General features: G+C 30.9%; 1 protein-coding gene across 2 annotated transcripts in view; it reads left to right on the forward strand.

Annotated features, from left to right (window-relative positions):
- Window positions 1-24,835, forward strand: part of LOC136978864 (atlastin-1-like) — a 39,211-nt gene extending 14,376 nt beyond the window's left edge. For both annotated transcript variants that reach the window (XM_067274682.1, XM_067274681.1), the window contains 11 exons: window positions 7,459-7,509; window positions 8,893-8,949; window positions 9,014-9,106; window positions 9,198-9,336; window positions 12,864-12,991; window positions 16,642-16,698; window positions 16,770-16,841; window positions 16,915-17,064; window positions 17,183-17,397; window positions 24,532-24,598; window positions 24,674-24,835. In XM_067274682.1, coding sequence (XP_067130783.1) covers window positions 7,459-7,509; window positions 8,893-8,949; window positions 9,014-9,106; window positions 9,198-9,336; window positions 12,864-12,991; window positions 16,642-16,698; window positions 16,770-16,841; window positions 16,915-17,064; window positions 17,183-17,397; window positions 24,532-24,598; window positions 24,674-24,721 — 1,077 coding nt within the window. In that variant the 3' untranslated portion in view covers window positions 24,722-24,835. The remainder of the gene's footprint in view (window positions 1-7,458; window positions 7,510-8,892; window positions 8,950-9,013; window positions 9,107-9,197; window positions 9,337-12,863; window positions 12,992-16,641; window positions 16,699-16,769; window positions 16,842-16,914; window positions 17,065-17,182; window positions 17,398-24,531; window positions 24,599-24,673) is intronic.
- The last annotated feature ends 1,776 nt before the right edge of the window (window positions 24,836-26,611 follow it).

Genomic DNA, 26,611 nt, shown 5'->3' on the forward strand with positions numbered 1-26,611 from the left:
ATAGTAGTCATAAATTGATCACTATAGTTGGTTAACAACATACATTGCATATTTTTGTTGTTTATAATTGTTATGGTCCATGGTGTTTCCCCATTGCTCGAATAGAGTACCTGTGTTTTGAGTGGCCAGCCCATAGGTTTGTTTGCTTTGCAGTACGGTTCTTGTATCAATAGGATATCAAGATTTTGTAGTTTATTACCTACAATTTGAGATACAGCATTTATTCCCCTCCCTACGTTAATCTGTAAGCATTTTAAACTTTTACTTTCCAAATGATTCATACCTTCGTTATTATTTAGAGAACTAGTTTCCATAATCAATTTTCATTTTAATTTTTCTGATTATTTTCTGCTTTTTCGGGCATTCGTCACTTATTGCTTTGTGGGTATGTGTGTCATTCTTACATTTCATGCAATTTACGCAATTTGGGGTTTTATCCTTATTTGTGCATTCGTTGTACCGATGATCGCACGCACAATGTGTACAGTAGTTTCTATTACATTGACATTCTTGGGCGGTATGCCCATATCGACAGCATTTATAACATTGAATTATGTCATAGTAATCTCTTATTTGGCACCTTACCCAACCCATATTTATTTTTCTTTGATTCAAAAGTAATTTGCGTAGTTTCGGGGATACCTCACAGACCCAATGATTTGTGTTTTTGGATTTACCCCATCTATATTTTATGTTTATTTCGTTATTATAGTTTCCTCCTTCATTATAGGCCATTGAAATATATTCGTTTTGAATGAACAATTTCTCTATTAATTCCTCTTTCTCTATATCGTCTGGTACATGATAAATACATATCTTTGGCGTGATTTTTTTCGGTGTTTTTGCTGTAAGATCCTCATTTTTAGCAATTTCTTTAATTAGTCGTTCGCTCTGGTTTGAATTTTCTACTTCCACTAAGATACCATTATTTCTAATTTTTCTTACATTCTTTATGCCAATTCCAAGTTTTACTGGATCAATGACCGTCTTAATTTTTTTCTTAACTTCATCTGAGTCAATATTTTCGTTTTTGTGATTGATTATTATAACTGCTTTATTTTCTTTTTGTGGGGGTATCCATTCCTTTACTATATCTGCATATGTTGGATTTTGCGTTTTTATGGCGGTGTTATCAATTAGTTTTTCTAACTTGTTGTTAATTTCTTTTATACAATTATCTGTTGTTCTATTTTCTTTGTAAATATTTACTATTTTATCTAGACTTTGTAAATCTAAAGACTGTGAAATTAGGTTGCATGCATTCCATTGTATAAACATTACATCAACTAACCCAATTATATAAGCCAGATCTACTGAATTTTTTGGGCTATAATATTACAAATTTTAATAATTGTATATAAAGTAATTTGACAAGAGTAGCTTGTCTGCCTTATACTCTGTACATACTATATGAGGGTGAGTCAAAAATTATCCGTAATGTCGACATAACTCTTCTTACATTGTTCATACTGACCTCTGTCCTCGTTTATTTTATTGTTATGCTGTTGTGGTCCTGCTATGGAATTTCGATCCTAATTCTTCCATTTGTCTTCCTTTTATTGCAGATAGATCATGGGCACTCCATTAGAAGTTTGCACCAAATAGGAACAACGAGCAGTGGTCCGGTTTTTGTGGTCGCAAGGTGTATCAGGGGCCGCAATCCATCAAAGACTTTCAGCACAATACGGGAACAGTGTCTTGCCGCAATAAAGTGTCTACGAATGGATTGAAAAATTTGTGGCTGTAGATGGTTGTTCGTCTCCTTCCTCATGTGTAACACTTGTGCGACCATTTTTGAATTTTTCAATCCATTCGTAGTCCAACGAGCAGTGATCTGTTGCGGCAAGACACTGTTCCCATATTGTGCCAAATGTCTTTGATGGATTGCAGCCCCTGATACACCTTCCAACCACAAAAACTGGACCACTGCTCGTTGTTCCTCTTTGATGCAAACTTCTAATGGAGCACCCATGATCTATCTGCAATAAAAGGAAGACAAATGGAGGAATTAGGATTGAAATTCAGCAGGATCACAACAGCATAACAATAAAATAAACGAGGACAGAGGTTAGTATGAAGATTGTAAGAAGAGTTATGTCAACATTGCAGATAATTTTTGACTCATTCTTGTATATCTGAAATTTATTGATGTTTTGGAGTTATTTCAATATATTTTGGCAAGTTTCATTTAAATCAATTTTTTCGGTGATTATATGGATTAGGTAGATTTACTATGTACTGGAACATTCTCTCAAATAAATATCAGGAATTGTCCATTTCAAAATCCTGTGTAAAAGATATGAAAACAAACTTTTTGTTGTAAGTTGGTACTAGTGTACTTAATTGTCACATGAATTTGTAGCACCATCTGTCAACCAGTTTATTTACAACTGTTGGTTTTGTTATTGAACGTGAAGTATGCTTTGTGATTTTTAATATGGACAAAAATATCGAGCCAAGAGTTTGTCTCAAATTTTATGTTGCCAATGAAATTTCTTGTGCTGAGTCATTGAAAATGTTACATAAACTACAGTGAGTCAGCTTTACCCGAAACATGTGCATACAAGTGGTACAAAGTATTTAATGATGGCCGAGAAGTGATGGAAGACTTGCCTCGTTCTGGTTAACCTTCAACATCTTCGACTGATGAAAACATTGACAAAGTGAAGAAAATGGTGATGGAAAATCATCATTCAAGCCTGAGAGAGATGGTTCAGAATGTGAACATGTTTGATGAATTCATTTGCACCATTTTAGTTGATGTTTTGGGCACGAGACATGTCACAGCATGACTTGTTTCAAAGGAGCTGAATTTTCTTCAAAAAGAGTACCAGAAAAAAGCTGCTGAAAACATGCTTGAATGAGCCAATTCATGAACCTTACATTCATGAAACACATCATAACAGGTGATGAGATGCGGGTTTATGAGTTTGACATGCAAACCAGCCAACAAGCTTTGGAATGGCACTTTGAGAGTGAGCCGAAACCAAAAAAAACACGTCAGAGTTGCTCAAAAATCAATGTTATGTTGACTGTTTTCTTTGACTTGTGGTGTTGTCCACTTGGAATTTCTTCCAGAGGGACAAACAGTCAACAAACAATATTATCTGAGCATTATGAGGTGTTTGAGAGAGAATGTTCATTGGAAAAGGCCAGATTTATAGAACAATTTTTGGATATTGCACCACAATAACGTGTCATCTCACACATCCACCCTTGTATGTGAATTTTTAACCAAAAACTCAACAAATGTCATCGACCAAGGACCGTATTCACCAGATATGGTCCTGTGTGACTTTTTCCTCTTTCTAAAACTCAAATTACCACTTTGTGGAAGATGTTTTGAGTTGATTGAAAAAATAAAACAAAATTTGCAGAGGGAGCTGCAGATCATATCAGAAAGCATTTATAAGAAGTGTTTTGATGACTGGATTATTTGTTGGCAGAAGTGTATTGTATCTATCGCATCAAATGGGGCTTATTTTGAAGGTAACAAAATAAATTTGGATGATTAAACTAATATTTTGTATTTTATTTAACAATTCCCAGTATTTATTTACAGAGTGTATAATTAATATTCTTCTAAATTTATTTATTTATGATTGAGATCCTGAAATTTTCTGAAATTTATCATTAAATCAAAAATTTAGGATGATTTTAGAATTTGGAATTCGTGCATGCTATGATTTGTCCAGTATATAAAAATAAAATGCTTTGTTGTAGTCTAGTCATCATTTAGTATTAGAACAGCCTTGAGGTTGTTCTAGCCTTAACTATAACTATCGAACAATAGCTACCGTGTTTCCCCGAAAATAAGACATCTCCTGAAAATAAGACCTAGTAGAGGTTTTGCTGAATTGCTAAATATAAGGCCTCCCTGAAAAGTAAGACCTAGCAAAGTTTTTGTTTGGAAGCATGCTCGCCGAACAGAACATCAGAGCATGCAGCTGTGAATTTTTTTTAGCCTGCTGCCTTTATCCCCTACCTTCACTGCCTGTTGCAGAGCAGCTGCATGCAAGACGTGAAGACCTACCACCAACCCTGATGTTCCCTTCTGCGGCCATCATTTGTAAATGTGCAGGCAAGGCACCAAGAGACCCATCGTCTGCCACCATACCGTATGCTGTCCCTGCTGTGCTGTACAAGTGTGCTGTGGTAAGCTGCCCTGGTGGCTGGAAGCTGCCATACCATATGGAAAAATAAGACATCCCCTGAAAATAAGACCTAGCACATCTTTGGGAGCAAAAATTAATATAAGACACTGTCTTATTTTTGGAGAAACAGGGTACAGTCAAAGCTGTCAAATTGACAGATTGTATTGGGCTATATTATGGCCGCATTTAATAATTATATATAGAGTAATTTTGCTTTGAAGAGGTAGTTAAATTTCTATCTTGTAATAAATTTTATAAATATAAATAAATTATTATTTAAAATTTAATTTAGAAAGTTCTGGAAGAAAAAAATTAGTCTGGAGCAGGACTTGAATCCACAACTCTCACCTACCTTGTGGACGTGTTGTCAATTATGTTACCTGGATCTTAATCAAATCTAATATAGTTCAATACAATTCAGCAGATCACTTGCTATTAATCAAAAATTCGGTTATTTGATGTTTATACTTTTTTCCTCAATTCATTGAAAATCAATATAGTATCAATTTATTTTCGTTAGCATAATTTAAATTAATACTGTATTTCTTTACAATATAGCACTTTGATGAGTCCTTGTTTTATGCATGTAAAATATGAATGACAGTGTCAAAACGAGATTATGTTTCTTAAAATACAGTATAATACTACATAGAGATGACCAACAAAAAATATGGCATTCATACAGTCATGATAGGAAATTTATATCAGTCATAAAAATATGTGATTATGAAGTGAATGGTTGTAAAACAAAGTATACTATATTATACATTATGTAATGACACATTATATATGTAATGTATATAGAGTATATAATGATACCGGTACATATAACGTGCCATTATATATGTTATACTCTATTATTGTAAAAAGTATTTTGCATGTAAGTGAAGTTTATATAATATAAAATTTTCGTTATTAAAATTCACTTGTAATTAGAGTTAACAAAAGATTACTTCAATAATAAATACAGTGGGTAATGCTAGTTTATATTAATCATAGGGATGCTGACACCTTACCTATGGCATGGAAGTCCTTGCATGAAATAGTCAAACTTGATTATAATGAACACAGATATTATGAGTTCATAGTTATAACAAGCAAAACTCTGTAACAATTTTAATTTGTGTGTGTTTCCATACATTTTTTCACAGTTATAATGAACATACTCCACAGATATACCAAGAAAATTTTTGGTAGCTGTGCAAACACACAACATTCTTAATTGTTCAAATTCTCGGAAGAGATAAAACTGAAAGGTTTCTTAGGTTTATGACCACTGGATAATTAGTTTTACAACCTACATTGATTACATGTCTATTTATCACTTAACTTTTTTTTTTTTGGAGACCATGCCTAGCTTCCAGCCTACTCTTCCAGTTTACCTAATCGTGACTACAAACATAGTGTTAAACATGTTGAAATGTTAGAACGTTTTCTTTGTCGTCTTCAATAGTATTGACATCATGGAAAAAATAAAGCAATCATCAATTTTAAGATTTTTAGATAAAAAGACTAACTGAAATCAGGCATATTATTAATTGGTATTATCTTTAATTACAAAAAAGTAAATTGCTTAATATTAATTATGTTGTAGTTTATATAACTATTAATAAAAATACAGTATAATGTAGTTACATATATATATATATTTTTTAATTAACTTATTTAGAATTAAAAATTAAAAGATAGATTTTGCTAATTACACTGCACAACAAAAAAAATGTTTTTGAATGTTTCCTTTATTTCATGAGTGAAATCTTACTAATTTTGGGATGAGAAAATCGAATATGACAAAGGAAAATTTTTATTAGCTCTAGTTTCTGTGATACACAATAGGTGGCAGAATGTGATTTTAACTGCTTAAGAGAAAACGATACACTTTAATTACATATGCTTACAACATTGAAAGTGCTTTTGAATTTTTTTTAAATTACAGTTACATTCTAAGAATTCTAAATTGATGGAAGAATATCTGGCAGGTGGTTTGGTGTAAAGAGAATCATGTGGTGACTTCATGAGATCGTTTTCTTTTGGCTTGCCTCTTGTGAGTGAGTTCTGGTGCATTCCTATACAGACCAGCAGACTACAGCAATGGAGAAGATTCCATTGCTGAAGTCTTAACCCTAAAAGTTCTGCCTTATTTTTTGACAAGTCTAGGTCTCGAATGAGATTACTCAATTCTGCTTGACTCCGTCTGTGTGGTGTATCGTCTTTTACCTCAAATTTAGGGTCATGGAATGTGGAAGGCTTGTTGGGTTCTTCTTCTCCCACAGTTTCTACTTCAAGCTCATAATGTTGGGATGGAGTAGGAACTGGTAAACTATCTGAATGTGGAATAGGTCAAATAGCAGATGCAAGATTTAGGTATTGAACTATTCCTTTTTTCTTCATTGACAATCCTGCCATTATAGCTGGAGACAAGCAGAAATAGCAGTTATCTGTATGGTTAGGCTCCTGCCAAACCATAGGCACAGCAAAAGCCATAGATCATTTTTTATTTTTCAGCCATTCTTGTAGTATAACTGAACAAAAGTTGCAACATATATGTGGAGCCCATGACTTATTCTGGTCCCCTACTTCATACCAAAATAATGCTGATAGTCAGTCTTCACAAGAGGCGTCAGATTGCTTTCTGTGACGAAAATGTCATTTCACTACAAATATAACAAAAATTGTTCACTAAATTTACACATTTTCATGGCATTTGGGTATAACCAGTATTACACTTTAAAAGCACTCCAAAACCAGGAGTTCTGTAAAAAGAAAAACAGAAGCAATATTAAACTCAGAGTCATGGCTACATTTATTACGTTTATAACCTACAAACATATGGAGAATGTTGTGCTATATCAGTTGAGAGGTGTGACAACTCTCAAAAAATAAATTTTCTCCAAAATGCAAATGTAGACCCTAAAAAAATGACATGTCACTGTATCTCCAAAGCAAGAGCTAATTGGTCCTTTTTATGGTGATTTTTGAATTCAGCAGATGGAAATACACAAGACTATGCTAATTTTGAGCCCGAAACATTTTCATTGTTATGCAGTGTTATCAGTGGCATAGCTGCAAATTTTTCCACCCGCAATACGCCCCTTACATGTTTGCGTCTGAAGCAGTCACCCATTCACCCTCTAGTTACATCACTGCTCTTTACAGATATAATGAGTAATGGTTATAATGAGAAACTCTTGCCAGTGTCCTAGTGCTCATTATAGCTGAGTTTCACTGTATTTTTCATTTATGTGCAAAGAAATATCTTTTTATATAAAGTTTTGAATAACTGGTGTTTTGTTTCTATTTTTAGATTTACAATCTGATGCAGAATATACGAGAAGATGATTTACAGCAACTGCAAGTACAGTATTTTCATTGTATTAGAAAATTATATATTTTTAACAAAATTATTTGTGATATGAAGTACAAATTGAGAAGTTATAAGTTCTCAATTAATTAGCTTAATATAATTTAATCAAAGTGAGAAAAATGTGTAACTATTTAATTAAACTTTTGCTAATTTTTGAATTTAATGCACAAGATTATTTAGAAAATGAAATAATATTATATCAATGATTTTTTATTTGTTTAATTTGAAAATTTTTGAGAAAACTTGTTAATTAAAGACCAAAACCCACATTCGGCAGAAAGAATAATTACTAAAATCATCACCAAACACTGCTGCTGAGACACATTTATTTGCTGTATAACTGTTTTAGCCTACTGCTTAGGCCATTCTTAGGTATGGTACTTCTGGAACAGTTTGTAATATGTTCCAAAAGTACAACACCTGAAATAATAATTGATACTGTTTTAACATGTAACTTTTGTTTCTGTGTATTTTAACAACGTTATCTGTTACTGTATCTAAATTTTGGAGACACTTGATTTTGTTATTTTTCTATAAAAGCTGTTATAAAACTTGTATTTATACAAGTACATTCTGATATAGATTATATTAACTCTTCGGTTTCATTCAAGAAACAAAAAGTTCTCTTTTGTTTCATTTTTGTTTGTTTTCTAACAACTGGAATTTTCTGGTTGTGCCTAAACTTTGAGATGGACTAGATAGGAAAATGAATAATACTTTTAAGTTTCAAACTAGTGTCTTCCAAAATAAATGCTGCCATTTTAAATTACCATAAGTATGTTGATTATCATCTGAGAAGTATGCAATATACACTGGTCGATAGATGTTCATCTTCCATCTATTCAGATGTCTTCTCATCTACTACCTCTGGAAAGTGCCATAAGTGAAAATGGTGACGCCACAGCAGAGAAGGCATTTTATGTTCGGCAGCTCGCAAAGCCAGAATCAGCCATCATTGTATAACACGAGTAATCTGCAGAAGCTCATTATGGCTGCTGTGAAAGGAGTGGCAATGATATGCTGTAGCAAGCATAGGAAGAATTTGCGTATTGGTCATTTGTGGGCTTTGTGACATAAGGTGAACATTGAGAAATTGTAATGGGCAAATGTGAATCTTGGAGAGTTTTCCAATGATTTTAATGTACATTACAATATTCTCGGATAATAATTAACATAATTTAAAATGCTAGCATTCTTTGTGGAAGATCCTGTATGTGTAAAATATGATTAATAAATATTGAATATTATATATTAATTATAAAATGAATGTGATTTAAAGAATTTTAAATTTTCTTTTTTTGTTGAATATATATATTATGTATATTATACATATATATTATATTATATGTATATATATTATGTAATTCTTTTTAGTTATTTATGGATTATGGAAAATTAGCTCTAAAATATTCCAGCATTCAGCCTTTCCAAGTAAGTTAAATTTGAAAGTAAATTTCTGAATTTTTTCTATTGTTATAACATAACTCTTTTGCAGAAGCTTTTATTTCTTATAAGAGATTGGAGTTATCCTTATGAATGGGATTATGGTTTAAAAGGTGGAGAAATGTTGTTAAAAAAAAGATTACAAGTAATATGTACATTCTAAAAGAATTTAAATATAAATTTAATATGATTTTTTATTAAATTTTAATTTTGAAATAATTTTTATGATTTTTAAGATAAGAAATGATCAACACCCTAGTTTAAAAGATCTTAGAAGACAAATCTATACTTGTTTTAAAAATATAGACTGTTTTTTAATGCCTCATCCTGGATTGAAAGTTTCGACAGAGCTCGAATTTGATGGTTGTTTAAAAGGTAAATTAAAACCAAAAATTTTCACAATAAATTCTAATTAAGTAATTAGTTCTATTGTTGATAAATAGTCATTATTAATTATAACTTAATTTATTGGATATTTATAGTGAAAAATAAATTCTTAATGTAGTATATTTTATATGTAAAAAGATGGCAACAAATTGGCTTTAAAACTTAACTTATCTATACTATTATGTGTATTACTGCACATCTACAAAAGTGTTTAGTTGCAAGTAAATGAATTGCATAAAGATTAGGTAAAACAAGAGATCTTTTATAAAGGTGGTATTTGCATATTTATATGAATTTTGGATTATTAGTTAAACTAAACATATAAACCATGAAAATTTTCTATATTTCATCAATTATTAGTGATATCTTATGTATAAACATTATTCCTGTAAGCAGAATGGATCGTTTTAAGTTAAATTGGACAACAGAATAAAATAGTTGCTAAAATAAAAAAATACACGAAAATATAAAACAAATGGGTTAATAAATGTGTTTAATAATTTGGAAATTTAGAAGATTAAGTTACATTTATGCTACAACTGCTGTATCTGAAGAAGTTTCTTAGAAAAGGATTAAAGTTTTTATGGATTTTAATGAAGCCAGATGTGTGTAGAGTTAGAGTATTTGTAATAGAATCCTATGTAATCTTTATCCTCAAAAATTATTATGAATTAATTCTGTTTTTATTATTTGTTGAAGAATACTTATTCCTATTTTTATTAGTTTCTATATTGTAAATTTTTCTGATAAGATTTTGAACAGGGATTAACAACCAATGGCACACATGCAAAGTATATATGTGGACTAAATTTTATTGGCACAAAGTATGTTCCAGGTCCGCAGAATAAAGAAAATGAGTGGGTAAAAAATATATTCATAATTCATTGACATTCCTAAGCAAACTTTTTTTGCATTTTTATTCTTATTAATATATTTATCATACATATCTGCTGTATGACTATTTCAAAATTTCTCTTATTATTATGTGTAGATTTAATAGAAATTTGTTAATCACATCACTCACAGATGAAGCATCAAGCTTTATGAGATCACATATATTCATAACATGTAACATTGGCTAACATAATAAAAGAATAATTTGTAAAGATGCTTTACAGCACCAATTTATTACTCTTTCATACTTATTTATTACCCATAGCAATTATTGACTAAAAAAACTATAAAATTAAAACATAGCTATGAATAGCTTCATGTTAAATTTGTTTGTGAATAAATTATAAAATGTTTTTTTTTAATATTTTTAAAATGTTTTAAAAATAGTTAAGTTAGATTAGATTATTTTGCATTTGAATGTAATGCCTTTTCTTGGATCTTAGAAAATTATGCAGGTTCTGTTTTACTAAATAAAACTGACACACTGAATCATTACATTATTTTACTTTGGCATAATAATAATGAAAGATTGCCAATCTACAATTTAGAGTTTTATTGATAGTTAATGTATACATACATACAAGACATTGGCCATACACAACGTGTTTAGCTGGTGGAAAAGAGGGTAAGGGAAGGGAGAAGAAGGAGGGAGAGGTGATAGACAGTAGAGAAAGGTAGGATCCCTCTGAATCGCCTACGTATGGCTACTGTACCCTCTACATTTGATGTTGGCATGCAGTTTTTAGGCTGCAAGGCCATAGTCCCCAAAGGGTCTAAAAGAAAACCTGAGTGTAGTGAACACCAGTAATTGAGTGTCACCATGAATAGCTAAGTGTAGAAGTTAGTGCCAAGTGGCTGTTAGTAGGAAGACTTATAACTACTTAACACTAATAAAACTGAACACGAGTGCAAATCGTAATACTATTAACAACTAGACAGACAGTGTGAAAACAAACGAACACAACGACAAACTAGACAAGACGAATGGACCGACAAAAGACAAATGAGCAAGACCCCAATTTTTTATTTTTTTATTTATTTTTTATTATTTAAATTTTTTTTTAAAATATTAACTTACTCACTAACTAACTAACCTACCATAACCTAGGATGAATCTAATCAGATGACTAAAGCTAACAACCCTAATCTAATTTAACCTAACTTATCATAACCTAACCAGAAACCAAGCTAAGAGTCCCTAATCTAACTTACAACTAGGACTAACTCAAACTAACCAAATTTAGACTGAAAAGAACACAGGAAATAAGAATTAAAATACAAAGATGAAAGGCACCTATATACCGACAGTTGAAACAAAGCAAGAGAAAGCTAATTGCCATCCATGCCCTCGAAGTTAGTGCTCTCAACAGCCCCACTAAGGGATATGAATGCAAGTAGACAATGGAACATTGTACACATGTGAATGAGTTGGTGCAGGTTGCAAGGCCAGTTGTACCCTTCAAGAATAGCAGATCTCATTAAACTATCCCTAATGTGATTGTACTGTACCTATTGCAGCAAAAAATTAAGTGAAGTGGTGTTTGATCCTCCTGAATACCACAATCACATTGTGGATTGTCCCCAAGGTTAAATCTATGCAAGTATTGCTTAAAGTTGTCTTGTCCTGTAAGTAGCTGAGTGAGGGTGTAACTAGGATAAAAATGGCAAAGAATTGCAGTAGTGTCAACCTTGGGGATGAAAGTGTAGCTGAGCCTACCAGTGGTGACATGGTCCTAGCTGTCTTGCCAGAGAATGAAGATTTGCTTCTTTGTGATTGTTGATGTATGAGGTAGGAATGTAACTGAAAATACTACTGACTGATGACTGCAGATTGTTTGGCAAGATGGTCAGCGGTCTCATTGCCGAGAACCCCCGCATGACCCAGGACCCATTGGAAATTTATTCTAATGTTGTTGTCTAAATGTCTGAGAATGTGGTGTATGAGATGGACAAGTTTTAAGTGGCCATCAGACTTCGCAATCCTGTGTAAAGCTACCCTACTGTCAGAATAAATGCGATAGTGAGTGTAAGTTGTGTCTTTTGTCCTTTTATGCCTAATGTGAATTAAGATCATATAAATAGCTAAAGTGTCTGCCTGTGCTATTGAGCAGTGTGTGCCTAGATGGAAGGAAGCGTTGTGAAGCTCGTGGCCGGAGTAAACTACAAAAGCGGTACCCACTTCGTCACCTATCTTGGAATCATCAGTGTAAATCCTAAACATGGGATGATCATCTGGATCTTTGAAGTAAATGTCAGCTGGTGGGGAATGGTAATCGTAAGTTTGGAGGGTATTTTTGTCAATGCTGAAGTTTTTGATATCATCGATCAAGGTCGAACTGGGGGAATCTTACCCACTCTAATCAGTTTGTCGACATTCGAGTCGCTATAGTCTTGCCAGGGTAAGGTGACGAGATTTTCCTGCCAAATAATCTCGTCACCTTACCCTGGTTAACGCTACATTACCATAGTTAATGTATAATATCAATGTTCTCTCATCTTGTAATTTTTATTTATTTTATCTTTGCAATACGGATTTAGATATCTACTTAATTTAATCATTTGTTTATATGTATAATTCCAATTTGCAAAATCAGAAATAAAAACTCTCTCTTTTCATGTAGATGTAGCAGATGATTTTAAGGTGCAGCTGAATTCCTTCATGTCATATTTGTTTTCACCTGAAAATATTGAATGTAAACAAATTAATGGAAGAGAAATTACTGCAAAAGAACTTATTGATTATTTTAAGGTAAATACATTAGGAATCAATATTTATTAATATAGTAATAATAAAATTATGATGATGACAGAAATAAAATAGCATTATATGCACAATTCTTGTATTTCAACAGTGGTGTCACTAGGGTTTGTATCACCCTGATAGATCTCACTTTGTTCCAGACCATATAGAATCCTTAGTAATGTTTTTTATACATAACAACGTTACTTGTAAATCATAATTTTCCTCTATTAATGAATGTAATACCACTAACATAAACAACTATAAAAATCAAAATTACATCTTTAAATTATAATATCACATACAACGTGTATTTACATTTATTTATTTTAATTTTTATAACTGTATTGTAATTATATTAATATAATACTTGTAAAATGTAAAATATTTTTGTATATTTTTTATTGTAATTTGGTAATAATGATAACTCTGGCCAAAGCATGTTAGAAGGGTAAATAATCACAGAGCATATACATTGTATGCATATTGATACATGTAAGTTGGGCTCATAAAAACTGTTTTTGTTGTTATAACTAATTAATTACTTGGAGATTTTGATTAAAAAATGGTGAATTTCTGCTGAAACACTGCACAAAAATTTTATGGAAAGTCATTTTGATGTCATCCTGTAACATGTATCCCCTCGTGATGCCATTATGTTTCAACTTTCATACAAATTTTAAAATATTTTATTTAATGATGCTTTTAACTCTCATTGAAATGTGTTTTTGTATTATATATTTTCAAAACAAGAATAGAACAACTTAGAAATTTATATACAAATAGTTTATGTAAATAGTAATGTCAAATTATTAATAATTGTAAAATGGCATCTATTGAATAATGAATGACTGACTTTCAGCTTAATATAATATACTTCCAAATGAAATAATCTACCTAATTAGCTATCATAAAATTTGAAATACTACAATTTTATGAAAATAACTCATGGGTTATTTGTGTTTTAAAGTCAATTTGAAAGCAGGTGAAGTTTATATGATGATGTAGGTTATCTGACAATTTTAATTTGCAATTATAAACTCTTAAGACAGCATTTCCTTTGCCTATGTCACCAAGAATGTCTTTAGAAACTGTAAAAAATTTTTTTTATTTACCACAGAATGCAAAAGCTTCTGAATCCATCAGCGATACATATATACATGACTCATCTTTAGTTCTCTCTATTCACTTTTTATACATCAATCCATACTTTAATTATTCTAATTACTGCTCCTATTTGAACCTCTATTTCAAAGCTGATCAGTTAGTCATTTTTGAAGAGTTAATGGTTTCTGTTGAAGATTAAGATACATTACTTGATAATTGTAATGCTAGTAGGCTATAAATTCTTAGATTTTTCATCCTTATAAAGTAAATTTTGATGACTAAAATATTCAACTAGTCAACCATTTTATTAATTATATTTTGCTATTGTTAAATTATTGCTAGCCAATCCTGCTAAGATTTCTTTTATTGTTATCAATGAATGCTGTTAAAATTTTATGTTGTTTCAGTTTTTGTCCCGATAACAGAAATCCAGATCTTGCATTTTAACAACTTCAGATTGGCAGGACACTTCCTATTAGGTCCAACATAACATCTGGAAGTTTGTCATTTTTGGTGACTACAAGATTTTTATCAATTTTTATCATATAAGGAAGCTAATCTTTCACTGAACAAAACTTAACATTCTCTGTAATGAATAAGAACTGAGTGATTGTCTGTGGAACCCATATCATTGATATTATCAACTCTATTATTAAGTAACTTAAAAACATATCATGCCAACAATTTTACTGATTCAAGAGAAACATTCACATAAAAAGGCTTTTAATGCCTTTTTATGTGAATTTTAACTCTATTATTATTTTTTATTAATGTTACTTGATAAATAAAACTGAGAAATGAAGCAATACAACAAAAACTTTTGTCATCCAATAGCTATTTTGTATTTTCAACATCAGTTGGTCCTAATGGACCATTTCAAATGTTTCATGTATTTTATAATTACATCTACAATGAACAGGGAAAAAACTGTTTTCCAACTGTATATCAATGATTTTCGGTAGCTGAGATGTGTGTTATATAGTGGTGCATATTACTCAAGGATTTTATAACCAATTTAATAATTTTCTATGGGATTATATGCCAATGCAAGTTTTAAACTGCTGCAAATTATCTGCACAAAATTACGGTATTATAGAAACAACAAAAAACATGATTTTTTAATACATTACTCAAAAAATGTCTATTGACGATTTAATATAGATTTTGAGTTATAAACATTATTCAATTGAAAGTTTAAAATTTAGGAAAAAATCCATTATATGATCCTTATTGTCAAATTTAACACTTACATCTGCTATATTCTTGTTTTAAAAATATAATATACAAATATATATTTTAATGAGAGTTAAAACGTCATTAATAAAAAGATTCTGTGTTTATCATTATATCACATAACATGAAGTTATTATAAGAATTAACTGTTATAAATATAAAATTATTTTTCAGGAAAATAATAATCACTTCTCAGAATTGAAGACACAAGTGGTTGAAGGTGTTACGTTGCATTTATTCAAAATCCAGTTGTCTTGCATAGATGATGATGTAATGTATTTGTCTATTACTTAACATCATCAAAGATCTCTGAAATTAAACAACACTTGAGATTTATCATTGGATGAATAGATTATGTTACATTAAAATTACGTAATAGAAACTTAAACATTGATTTTGTAACATAACACTTTCATTCAATTGTGTCATCAATACTTTAATTTGTGATTGTATAATTAAATCAGATATAAACATTTTTATTATACAGTATCTTCTAAAAAGAATGCTACCATTTTAAATTATTGTAATTATGTTAATTATTACCTGAGAAGTATATGATGTATACCAATCGTTATAGTAACTGTTCAAGTTTCATCTCCCATCTGCATTCAAATGTGTTTTTGCCTGCTGCCTCTAGGAAGCACCATACAGAAAAATGGTAATTCTGCAATGGAAAAGGCATTTTATGTTCCACAGTTTGCAAACTCAGAATCAGTTATCATTGTGCAACATGAGTTTTGCAGAAAATTTTAAAGTGATCTGCCAAGTAAGACAACTATTTGTAGGTGATATCAACAATACACAACATAAAATCAATCTTAAGCTTTCAGTTTTATTCTCATTTTCCTCTGACATTGGGTCATCATAGATTTCCTCTTGCAAATGCATCCTTTCTCCTGGAGCTGTTGATACCACAAAGAATGTTTGTCTTACTTGGTGGGTCACACTTTGAAATTGTCTGTGAAACTTATGTTGCAAGTGATGACTAATTCTGATTTTTTTGAGCTACAGAACACAAAACATCTCTGTTGCACAGTTTATGTTGTTTCCTAGAGGTTGTGGATAGCAAGACATTTGATTGTAGATGGAAAACAATTTTTGGACAGTTGTTCTATCGATTGGTGTACATCACACACTTCTCAGGAATTAATTTCTTTCAAACTAAGTATTTTTTTAAAATACGTATTTGATAAAGATAAATTAGACAATTGATAGCATAAAATTAATATTTAAAAAAACAGTTACATCTTGTTTATTATAGTATAAATAAACATTAATAATACATTATAATTTTACTAAATATTAAAAATTTTCTGTAGGCATATATAAAAGTTTATCAGAATGACGATTTGCCTGCTCCTAAAACAATATTTATGGTAATTAATTCTTCTAAAATGCTTTATTTTAAATATAAATTTACTATTTTACAGTTTATTTTTTTCTTTAGGCAACAGCTGAAATAAATAATATAAATGCAGTACATAATGCCAAAAAAATATATAACGACACAATGGAAAGGGTAATGATAATTTGAATGTTGTTGCTTTAAAATAAAAATTCCTTTTTTAATTGTTTTGATAATTTTCACTTAGATATGTGGAGGAATTCAGCCCTACCTTAATCCAAGAACTTTATACTTGGTGCATTTAGAAGCCAAAAATAAAGCCATTGAATTATTTAATAATGCATATAAGATGGGAGGGGAAGAATATTCAAAATCATTCCGTGAAAGTTTAGAGAAGGTAAATTATTATATTATTAAATGACAGTTAAATGATGTAACAGTAACAATAATAAAATTATATAACTATTAAAAATTATTTTATATATAAATATATTTTTTTATCATTTTATTTGCAGGATATTGAAAATTTACTTCAGAATTACATTGTATTGAATGACAGCAAAAATATAACTAAGTTGGTGGAAACACCCCTTATTCTTATTACTATTGCTATTATAACTCACTTCCTTGCAAAAATTTTTTATCTGATCGACTTAACATTCTTTATAATGATATGCAATGTTGTATTTATGATATGCATACTGTCACTTGGAATCTGGTGCTATAGTAGGTGAGTAAATATTGCAATTTTAAATATTTCATGCTTTAATATTACATATATATAAATTTATCATATAGTGAGTGCATTTCCTAGTAAAGATGCTTTACTTAAGCTGCTACAGGATACTTTAAGCAATTTCTGTATTTGTAGGAAACACATCTAAATCTCATTGTTGTTTGGCTCCTTTTATGCATAGTTGTGTATAAATAGAAATATTTAGTTAGAAATGATGCAGAATTCTTGCTTGATCAGCTGCTTCTGATATTTTATTATCAAAGGCAGTCAATCAAGAAAATTCAATATTACATAAAAATACAACTACCTATGTGGTAAACAGCAACAATATAATGTGTGCATTTTTCATTACTAATAAACCTGAAGATGTTTGTCAGAATAGAAGATTATATAGAAAACAGCATTTCATATTTTCCGATAATCAGTTCAAAATAGATTTTCTTATGTCACAATCTTCATTTGAGTTACAGTATGTAATATGCATAAAATTTATGGTGGGAGCCATTTTCATTTTTGCCTTCAATGCTCATGTGGGAACGCCGGGAGGTAGGACGGAGTCGTACCTCTTTTTCGTCGGCGAACAGGTCGGCAAGACCCACCCCACTGTCAAGGATGGCTAAATTTTTATGATATCCCGACTCGTCAGGATTGGGTAATTAATTGTCAGGTCGAGTGGACGGAGTGTGTGGGGTCGTCGATAAGGAAAGGCAATATCCGTAATAACAGGACAACACAAATAATGGTTTATTTGAATATAGGAACTACTACAGAGAAGCTACGCATCCCGTCCCTAATCGCGGGAGAGAGAGTTTACACATGTTGGGGGATCATACCTCGTCTTCTGATATCTCGGTTGGTATCGAAGGTGAAATCGTCTCGGCTCTCCGATCATGGAGGTAAGCAGGAGGATCGGTCGGGGCGGCTTGTCGTCGGCGAGCTTCGGTGGCTTCGGGGGTTCGGCCCTCGATTCTTTGGACTGATCCTACGGGTTGGGCGTCTTATGCGGACCTTCAGCAACCCCATTCTCAGATATCTCCCCCCTTTATATACTCCAGGTCTCGTTCGCTGCGATCACCAATCGCGACGGTGGGTGATGAGTCGATCTCCGTGACTCAGAGATCGGATCCGGAGAGGAGGGAAGCGTGTTTGACGGCGGAAGGCTGCATATCCTTTGAATCTTGATCGCTATCTCCGATTTTGATCGCTATCGCCCGAGGGGATTTGAACAATAAAATGTTAAAATCGGTTGGGCCGGTTTAACCCGGTCCTCACACTCATAAATCACTTAGCACTACAGTGGTTAGCTAGCTTAAAGCAGAAATTGTATTTTAACAAAGTAGCTTTAGTAGAAAACATGCTTAGTTTAACTAATTTTTAAATTCTGTTTATATATGTATATGTAGTTGAGTCCCAACTAGTTAATGTATATTAGAAACTAAATAATTTCATATTATTGTAAATATACTATTTAATAAGATGCCACTATGTTATACATAGCCATTAAACATTTTAGTATTTCTGATAAGCAAAATGATGATTTCAAGAATTCACATTTTACTTAGTAAATTTTCAATTATTTAATGGATTTTATCATCAACTCATTTAATAGGGTAAGCTTCTTATTTAGTAACATAGTTTTAAATGTTCATTTCAGATGTATCAGCTGGATTCAGTAAAGCATCAGCTTAGTATTTTTATGGAAGTCTGAACTCAAATATCTATCTGGACTCCTGTAATTTATCTCGAATAATCTGAATAGTAATTGGAGGATAATGTCCCCAATCTTCCTTAGCTACTTTGGTCACTCTGTTGAGTTATACTCATACAATGGATGAAATTGTAGCCATCTGTAGGGTCTTAATATGCTGATACTTGTCATTCAATCATTTCAGATATATAATTTTTATGTAATGAATTATGAAACTATTTTTGATTTTATAGACCCCTCTTGATTACTTTACTAGCCCAGTCCTGGCATTTCTTAATGTTTTGCAATGGTCTTCATATCCACATTGCAAATAATAATTATTATTTATATAAATATTAGTTTTATAAACAGCCATATCTAATAATCTAAATCTAATGCATTTCTGAAAGTGATTTAAATATGTGGAAATTTTTTCCATTATTCCTTATGGGAAAAATTCTGATAAATTTCTGGTTTATCTGGATATGACGACAAAATCATTGTGGCAACACTGATCATTTTGGAAAATAACAGTCATTTGAGTCATTTCAGTTTGTGTGATTTTAAGTTATTTCGATTGTTTTATTTTATTAATGAGCGGTCAAAAGAATCATCTAGATCAGTGATTCTCAAAGTGGGGGTCGTGAAAAATATTTGGGTTGTCGCTGAAAAATTGATGCCAGATCAATTTTTTTCAAATATTTTAAATTTACTATGGATTTATGTTTAGAAATAATAGAAATAAAAAAATATATAAAATAATTTTTACTTAAATAAATTGCACATATAAATAATAAAAACAATATAAATATTTTAATACGAGCCTAATATTCATAAATTTGTGCTCTATTGGGGAATCCCCTGAGTTCCACTCTCAGCCTAAACTATGATAGAACAACATTGTCATTTGGAACGGTGTTTGCTAGCAGCGTTGTGTCTGTAGGCAAGTCGAGTTAGAAATACAGTAGAGCGTCGATTATCCAAAAACCGATCAACCGAAAGCTTTTCAGTCGGCGAATTTAAATTTCCGCTAGTGCTGTGGCACTGCAATATTTGGCTATGTCTTGGGCTACTCCAATATTATTTTAGTTGGTATGCATTTTTAGCTGCAGCACTGGAGCGACCATGAGAGGGTACTTAACCCCCTCCCTCCGGGATGTTTTTCTACACATAGTCATTCTTCAAGGGTCCTTTGAAATTTTTAAGTGCAAAAGGGGGGTCGTGGACCAAAAAGTTTGAGAAACACTGATCTAGACGAGTGTTTTTCAACCTTTTTTATCTTATGGCACACTTGAACCTATAGTTAAATTTCTGTGACACTTAAATTATAATGCTATGCAGTGAAAAAATCACATGATTTAAAGTTGTTTGTAAACATCCTATTGCCATATTATTGCCACTTAACCTAAATCTTTTTGTCTATATTTTTTGTGAATTAAATAAAATAGTATTGTTGTTTCTTAATATAGCAGTAGGTTTTAACAATAGTTATTTAAATTAATAATTTTCATTACACAAGAAAATCAATTAACATTAAGTCTTAATTTGCATTTAAAAGTGTCATTATAATTGCCTTTAGAAACCTGCCCAATGTTCTGTTATTTCTATGTTAAAATAATTTGAACTAAATATGGACAACTAGGCTATAGATACATTTTTGATTTAAAGAAAATTCATTTTAAATGAAATAATCAGATGTTAGGCACACATAATTTTGCTTATATATATATTTTACTACATTATGTATACATTTATTTATTATAACAATGAAAAACTCATATAATCACTTTAAAGAGGTTTTAATTTTGACATATATACACTTATTATTCTTTGGATTTCTTCTGAAAATAATTTATTTAATAACCTTCAAAAATTTTCGTGAGAATCAGTTGAAAATCACTGATCTAGACAAAAGCAAAATTTTCTGTAGTGCCCTCAATGTTCATTAGAAAACATTTCCTTCCATTAATAATAAAATTTTGCTGAGACAATGGCTTAGAATGCTAAAGATTGGAAAGCAAGTACAGTAAAACTTCTCCAGATGACCACCCATTTAAGCCAACCGTTTTTTTTAGATGACCACTTTTCTTAGAACAGAACTTTTATTTTATAGGACTCATTGTTTTTAATTCTCCTTAAGTTGAACACTCCCTTTATCTGACCAATGGCCATTCAGACTCATAATCCTCTTTGAGATGACCAGTTTTATTATTGCATTCAGAATGATTAATTTTAAACCATGAGAATGTACAGTATACAATGTTGGACATGTTAAATTGTTGCATTAGAAGTAAAAGTTCACCCAATCTTTTTCCCATTTTGTCTTATTTGGTCCTGTCATGGAGAATTAAAAATGTGATAATCAATAGTAAGATAAATAAAATAATGAAAAGTAAATTAATAAATATTTTTAAAAACAAATGATGCTTAAATGCATTGACTGCTGATGCTTTATGAACCATCCAGAGTTGAACTTTGACACTTTGTAACACAAAATATTTTACTTTTTTGAGATTTTAAACATTCCCGATAGCATGTTCAATATCTGCTTTTCTGTAGGAAGTCTGTTTCTATTAATTATATGTTGGTGAATGAATGAAACCAATGTAACTTTATTACATTAAATATTCTTCTTGTAAATGCAAATTATAGCCAATTAAGTTACAGACCTATATTTAATCACATATATTAGAAATGTATAATTCAATTGTTACATTGTCAACTTTTATAATAATCTATATTACATATTGTTTAGTATTATTGCATTAGATCGGGACAGCAGATCAATTTTTATAGTTTTGTTTTAAGCTGTTAATTTTTCCATATACAAGGTCTTCCAAAATGAATGCTACCATTTTAAATTACTATAATTATAATTATACTATGTTAATTATTATCTGAGAAATATGTGATATACACCAATCAATAGAGTAACTGTTCAGGTTTCATCTAACATCTCATATTTAAATATCTTATCATCTAATACTACTAGGAAGCACATAAATGAAAATGGTGATCTGCAGCAGAGGCATTTTATGTTCTGCAATTTTCAAAGTTAGAATCACTTCTCATTATGTAATGTTAATAATCTGCTGCTGTTATAGAATTGTGGCTTCTGTGGGAGGAGTGACAACGGATGTACTGTAGCAAGCATAGGAAGAATTTGAGTATCAGTTGGATGCGTACTATATGACATGACATGCACATTGAGAAATTGTAATGGGAAAATGTGAAGCTTGGACAGTTTTCCAATGATTTAATGTACATTACAATGTTCTTGGATAATAACAATAATTTAAAATGAAATATATAATTCATTTTTAATTAAGTTTAATAAAATGTGCTATAATCTACGCTTATAACTGTAGAATTTTTTTATACAGTGGGTGATCGGTTAACGAACAGTTCAGACAGCGAACAAATCGGATAATGAACACTTTCGCAAAAGATTTTTATGTTCGGACAATGAACACTTCACAGAACAAACACAAAAAACAAGAGACATAAAATAACAAATACCGATTGGTTTTCCCTTGGCTCCAGGTAACAATTCAAAACCTTTCGGAGCATGAGAGATGCTCAACCCGATACTGATCAGATATTATTCCTCCAAACTTTGAAACTCTCCATTGTAATTCAAGCTGTAGGTTTACCTTTCTGACAAATAAACTGACACCAAACTTAATGAGTGCCCAACAGTCTTTGCAAGACTGTTGGGCACTCATTAAGTTTGGTGTCAGTTTTTATTTTCTGAAGGTGAGAGTTTAACTGTCCTACAGATATTCGTTAACAGTTTAACACCAAAATTTTGAATTTCATTCAGGCCTCACATTTACATGATTCTTTTGTGCATTAGTCTCAAATGTCTCAAATTTGAAGAATTCATTAAAAAAGAAGGATATTGTTCACAAAAAATTTTCAGTCATGATGAAACTGGTTTATTTTGGAAGCACATGCTGAACCATACCTACATTACAAAAGACAAAATAAAATATTACTGTACATGATTGACATTACTTTTGGGAGCTAATGCTAGTGGTAATATGAAGCTTATCCCGCTTCTTGTCTATCACTCTAAGAACTCTACAGCATTAAAAAAAATTCCATAATTAAAGAAAGATCGCTAGGGATGTGGAGATCGAATAAAAGGGCATGGGTCACGCAGGCTCTTTTCAAAGAATGGTTGTTTGAAGTTTGTCCTCCAAGTGTCAAGGATTACCTTCAGACCAATGAATTGTCATTGAAAGCACTGGATAATGCATCAGAACACCCAAAAGACCTTGAAGATAATTTTTCTGGAATTTTTCCTAGCTGACAGCAGTTTCTGCCCTTGAATACCACTTCATTGATTCAACCAATGGATCAAGAGGTTATTGCAGGTTTCAAGAAATTGTACATTTGAGCACTGTTTTGTCAGTGTTTTGAGGCATACCAGTTCTCAATGATGTCATTAAAAAACATTTTGGAAAAAATTTGATATTCTTGAAGCTATACAGCTCATTCAAGATGCATGGTCAGAAGTCACTTAATGACAATTGAATTCTGCTTGGCGAAAGCTGTGTCCCTCCTGCATTCAGGGAGACAGAGGTAATATCCCTGAAATTATGGATGAAATTGTGACAACCGCTAGAGATCTGGAATTGGAGGTGAATGAAGATGACATTGAAGAGCTCATAATGGAACCTGAAACTGATCTGACAACAGAACTCTAAAAACTCTTAAATGAAGAACGTCAAGAAACTCAGCAAGATGTGTTTTCTTCAAAAAAAAGGAAGACGAAAGAGGATCAATGACAACATCTGCTATTAAAGACCTTCTGAAGTGGGAGGATGTCAGAACAACGGTCTTAGAATAACATCCAGACCAGGTTGAGGTTAATAGGCTTGAGGATCTCTATGACGAAAATGCTATTAATTACTTCTGAAAAATCTTAAAGGAGAGAGAAAAGCAATCAACATTGGACAGATTCTTTATCATCCTACAAATGGAAAAAAAACACGACTGATAAAAATACAAGACTGTGAATATATATGTATTTTTATTATTACATATAAATAAACATAGTAAGAAAGTATATAATTTATTATTTATTTTATGGGGTCTCTGGAACAAATTAATCAAATTCCCATAAAAATCTATGGTAAATTGATAATTGGTTAAAGAACAATTTGGATAGCAAACAAAGTCTTGGAACGGATTATGTCATTAACCGATCACCCACTGTACTTTTAATTTTCAATTACAAAACTATTTAAAATTTTTCAGTTTTTGAAGACATTATATTTTATTGTAATCTGTTTTATCATACCTTAAAACAAAATGCCCATTTTTAAATTCAGAACAATTTCTGTTATATTTTGAATTAAATCTTTAAAAAGAAAATCTATTTTTGAATTTTATAAAATAAATTTTGTTTGATTATTATTATTTTTCCATTATAGATATTCAGGAGAAATACAAGAAATTGCCTGTCAAATTGAAAATATTTCTCATTTTATCTGGAAAATTGTAATTTTTATAAATTTCTTGGTATTTTTATATTGAAAACTATATTTCTATAATTAAATCTGTTTGATTTAATAGATTGAAGTTCAAGTCATGTATATATGGAGTAAACAGAGAAGATCTTGAAACTGGTATAATATTTAAATATATTTACTCGCATAATGAAAATAAAATTATACAGCTTTTTATATATTAAATCATTGTCATATTTAAGAAAATAAATTTAAATTTGGCATTTAAGGCAAAGTAGTCTTTTTCTATTTTAAAATTACACAAATATTTCATCTATTAAATACACAAATCACACAGTTTAAACAACTCAGTAAAATATATTAGCTGTAGATGTCAAGTTATTGCTATTTGATTAATTTTTAACGTAAATAGGGAGACAACCTTTTATTTGAGGTTCCACCCCTGGAAAAAAAGGGTCCTCTCTGCATGTGAAAATTGTTTTGGACTGTCACTGGTGTGTCGAAAACGAACACAAACTTTTGTATGTTCCTGATATTATTTTATATTTAAAAAACAGAAAACTATACGTAATCACCATATTAAAATAACTTTTCTAACTCACATAAATTAGAAAGGATTAATTTTAATTCACAAGTGTTAGTTCCTATGTATATATATTGCATAAGAAAAGAAATTTACTAACATAAGAGTAAAGTCTAACATTAGCTTTAGCATTTTAAATTAACCAAAAATTACTTTATGCAGATGAATGGAAAGATGCTATTGCAAGCAATAAAAGAAAATATTATTCAACTTAACAAAATTAGACATAGCTTATAAAAAAATCCATCAGTTAACCGGTATTCATATGGATGCTATTATGAAAAAGTTTAAAACTTAGTATTGTGAAAAAGCTTAAAACTTATGGAATTGTTTCAAATTTGTCAAACTGTGAACAGCCAAGAAAAATTTCAGTTTGTGAGGACAAAGGAATGTTACAAGAAGCAAAGAAAAATTCATTTGTATCAACTCCAAAACTAAACAGTATTTTTCAAACAGATCGATAAATACATTTGTGTAATCAATCAAAAATCCATGCATAATTTCAATCTAACGAATTGTCAGGCTAGGAAAAAACCACTGCTTTCAAAAGTTTCTGTGGAAGAAATGCCTGACATGGACAAAGAAATGTTTTGTCAGTCAAGACATACTATTTTAATATATACGTACGTTTTAATCTACTGATATATCAGAACAATAAACTATAAAGTGGAGAGAAAATAATGTGTGATTACAACAAACAAGTATTACATTCAACCGCTTCGGCCTTCAGCCTGCAAACTATGGACATTAAAAAATTCTGGAACATTGCGTGCGTATAATAGATGGTCAATAGTAGGAGCCACTGCTAAAGTTTATGGAATACTGTAAAATCTAATAATATATATTAACAGTTATTCAGGATTACTGAAGTACTGATGATTATTATTAATATTAATCCTACACATGATGTCTTGTAATTTTGTTGCCAACCTTTAAAATCTTCAGACCATTAACCTCTTCAGCTTCTGGCAAAACGTAAAATGTATCAATTGCTGAAAGCTGAAGATAGTGGTCTGAAGATATTTTGCTTCCAGTGACAGAGAAGTCCGTTTTGAATCCTTAAAAGCTAATTGTTTTTTCTTATATACTTTTTGTTCCCTGTAAGTGGTTTTTTTTTTTTAATCATTTTGACAATTGTTAATTCTGGAAGACTGATTGCAAGGATGGATGATGCAGTCAGCCTTGCCATTCTGGAAAACCCAAATTGAAGTCCAGATTGAAACCTTACAATTTTCATGGATAATTTGACCCGGATATATTAGGCCCATTCCGCATCACCTGTTCTTTCCCATTGCGAGTCTGGCTGAATCCTTGACAAGCATTAAAAAAAGAGAATGAATTTAAACATCCTGCGGTTAGCTTTTCCATTATACGAAGATTTATAATTAAAAATTTAATATTTTAAAATTTATTTGTGTTCAATGTTGTCATATACTGAGTGCCGAAATTTCCTGGATTGTA

Source organism: Centruroides vittatus, unplaced genomic scaffold (genome assembly GCF_030686945.1).
Source record: "Centruroides vittatus isolate TY-2023 unplaced genomic scaffold, ASM3068694v2 contig_559, whole genome shotgun sequence".
NCBI lineage: Eukaryota > Metazoa > Arthropoda > Arachnida > Scorpiones > Buthidae > Centruroides > Centruroides vittatus.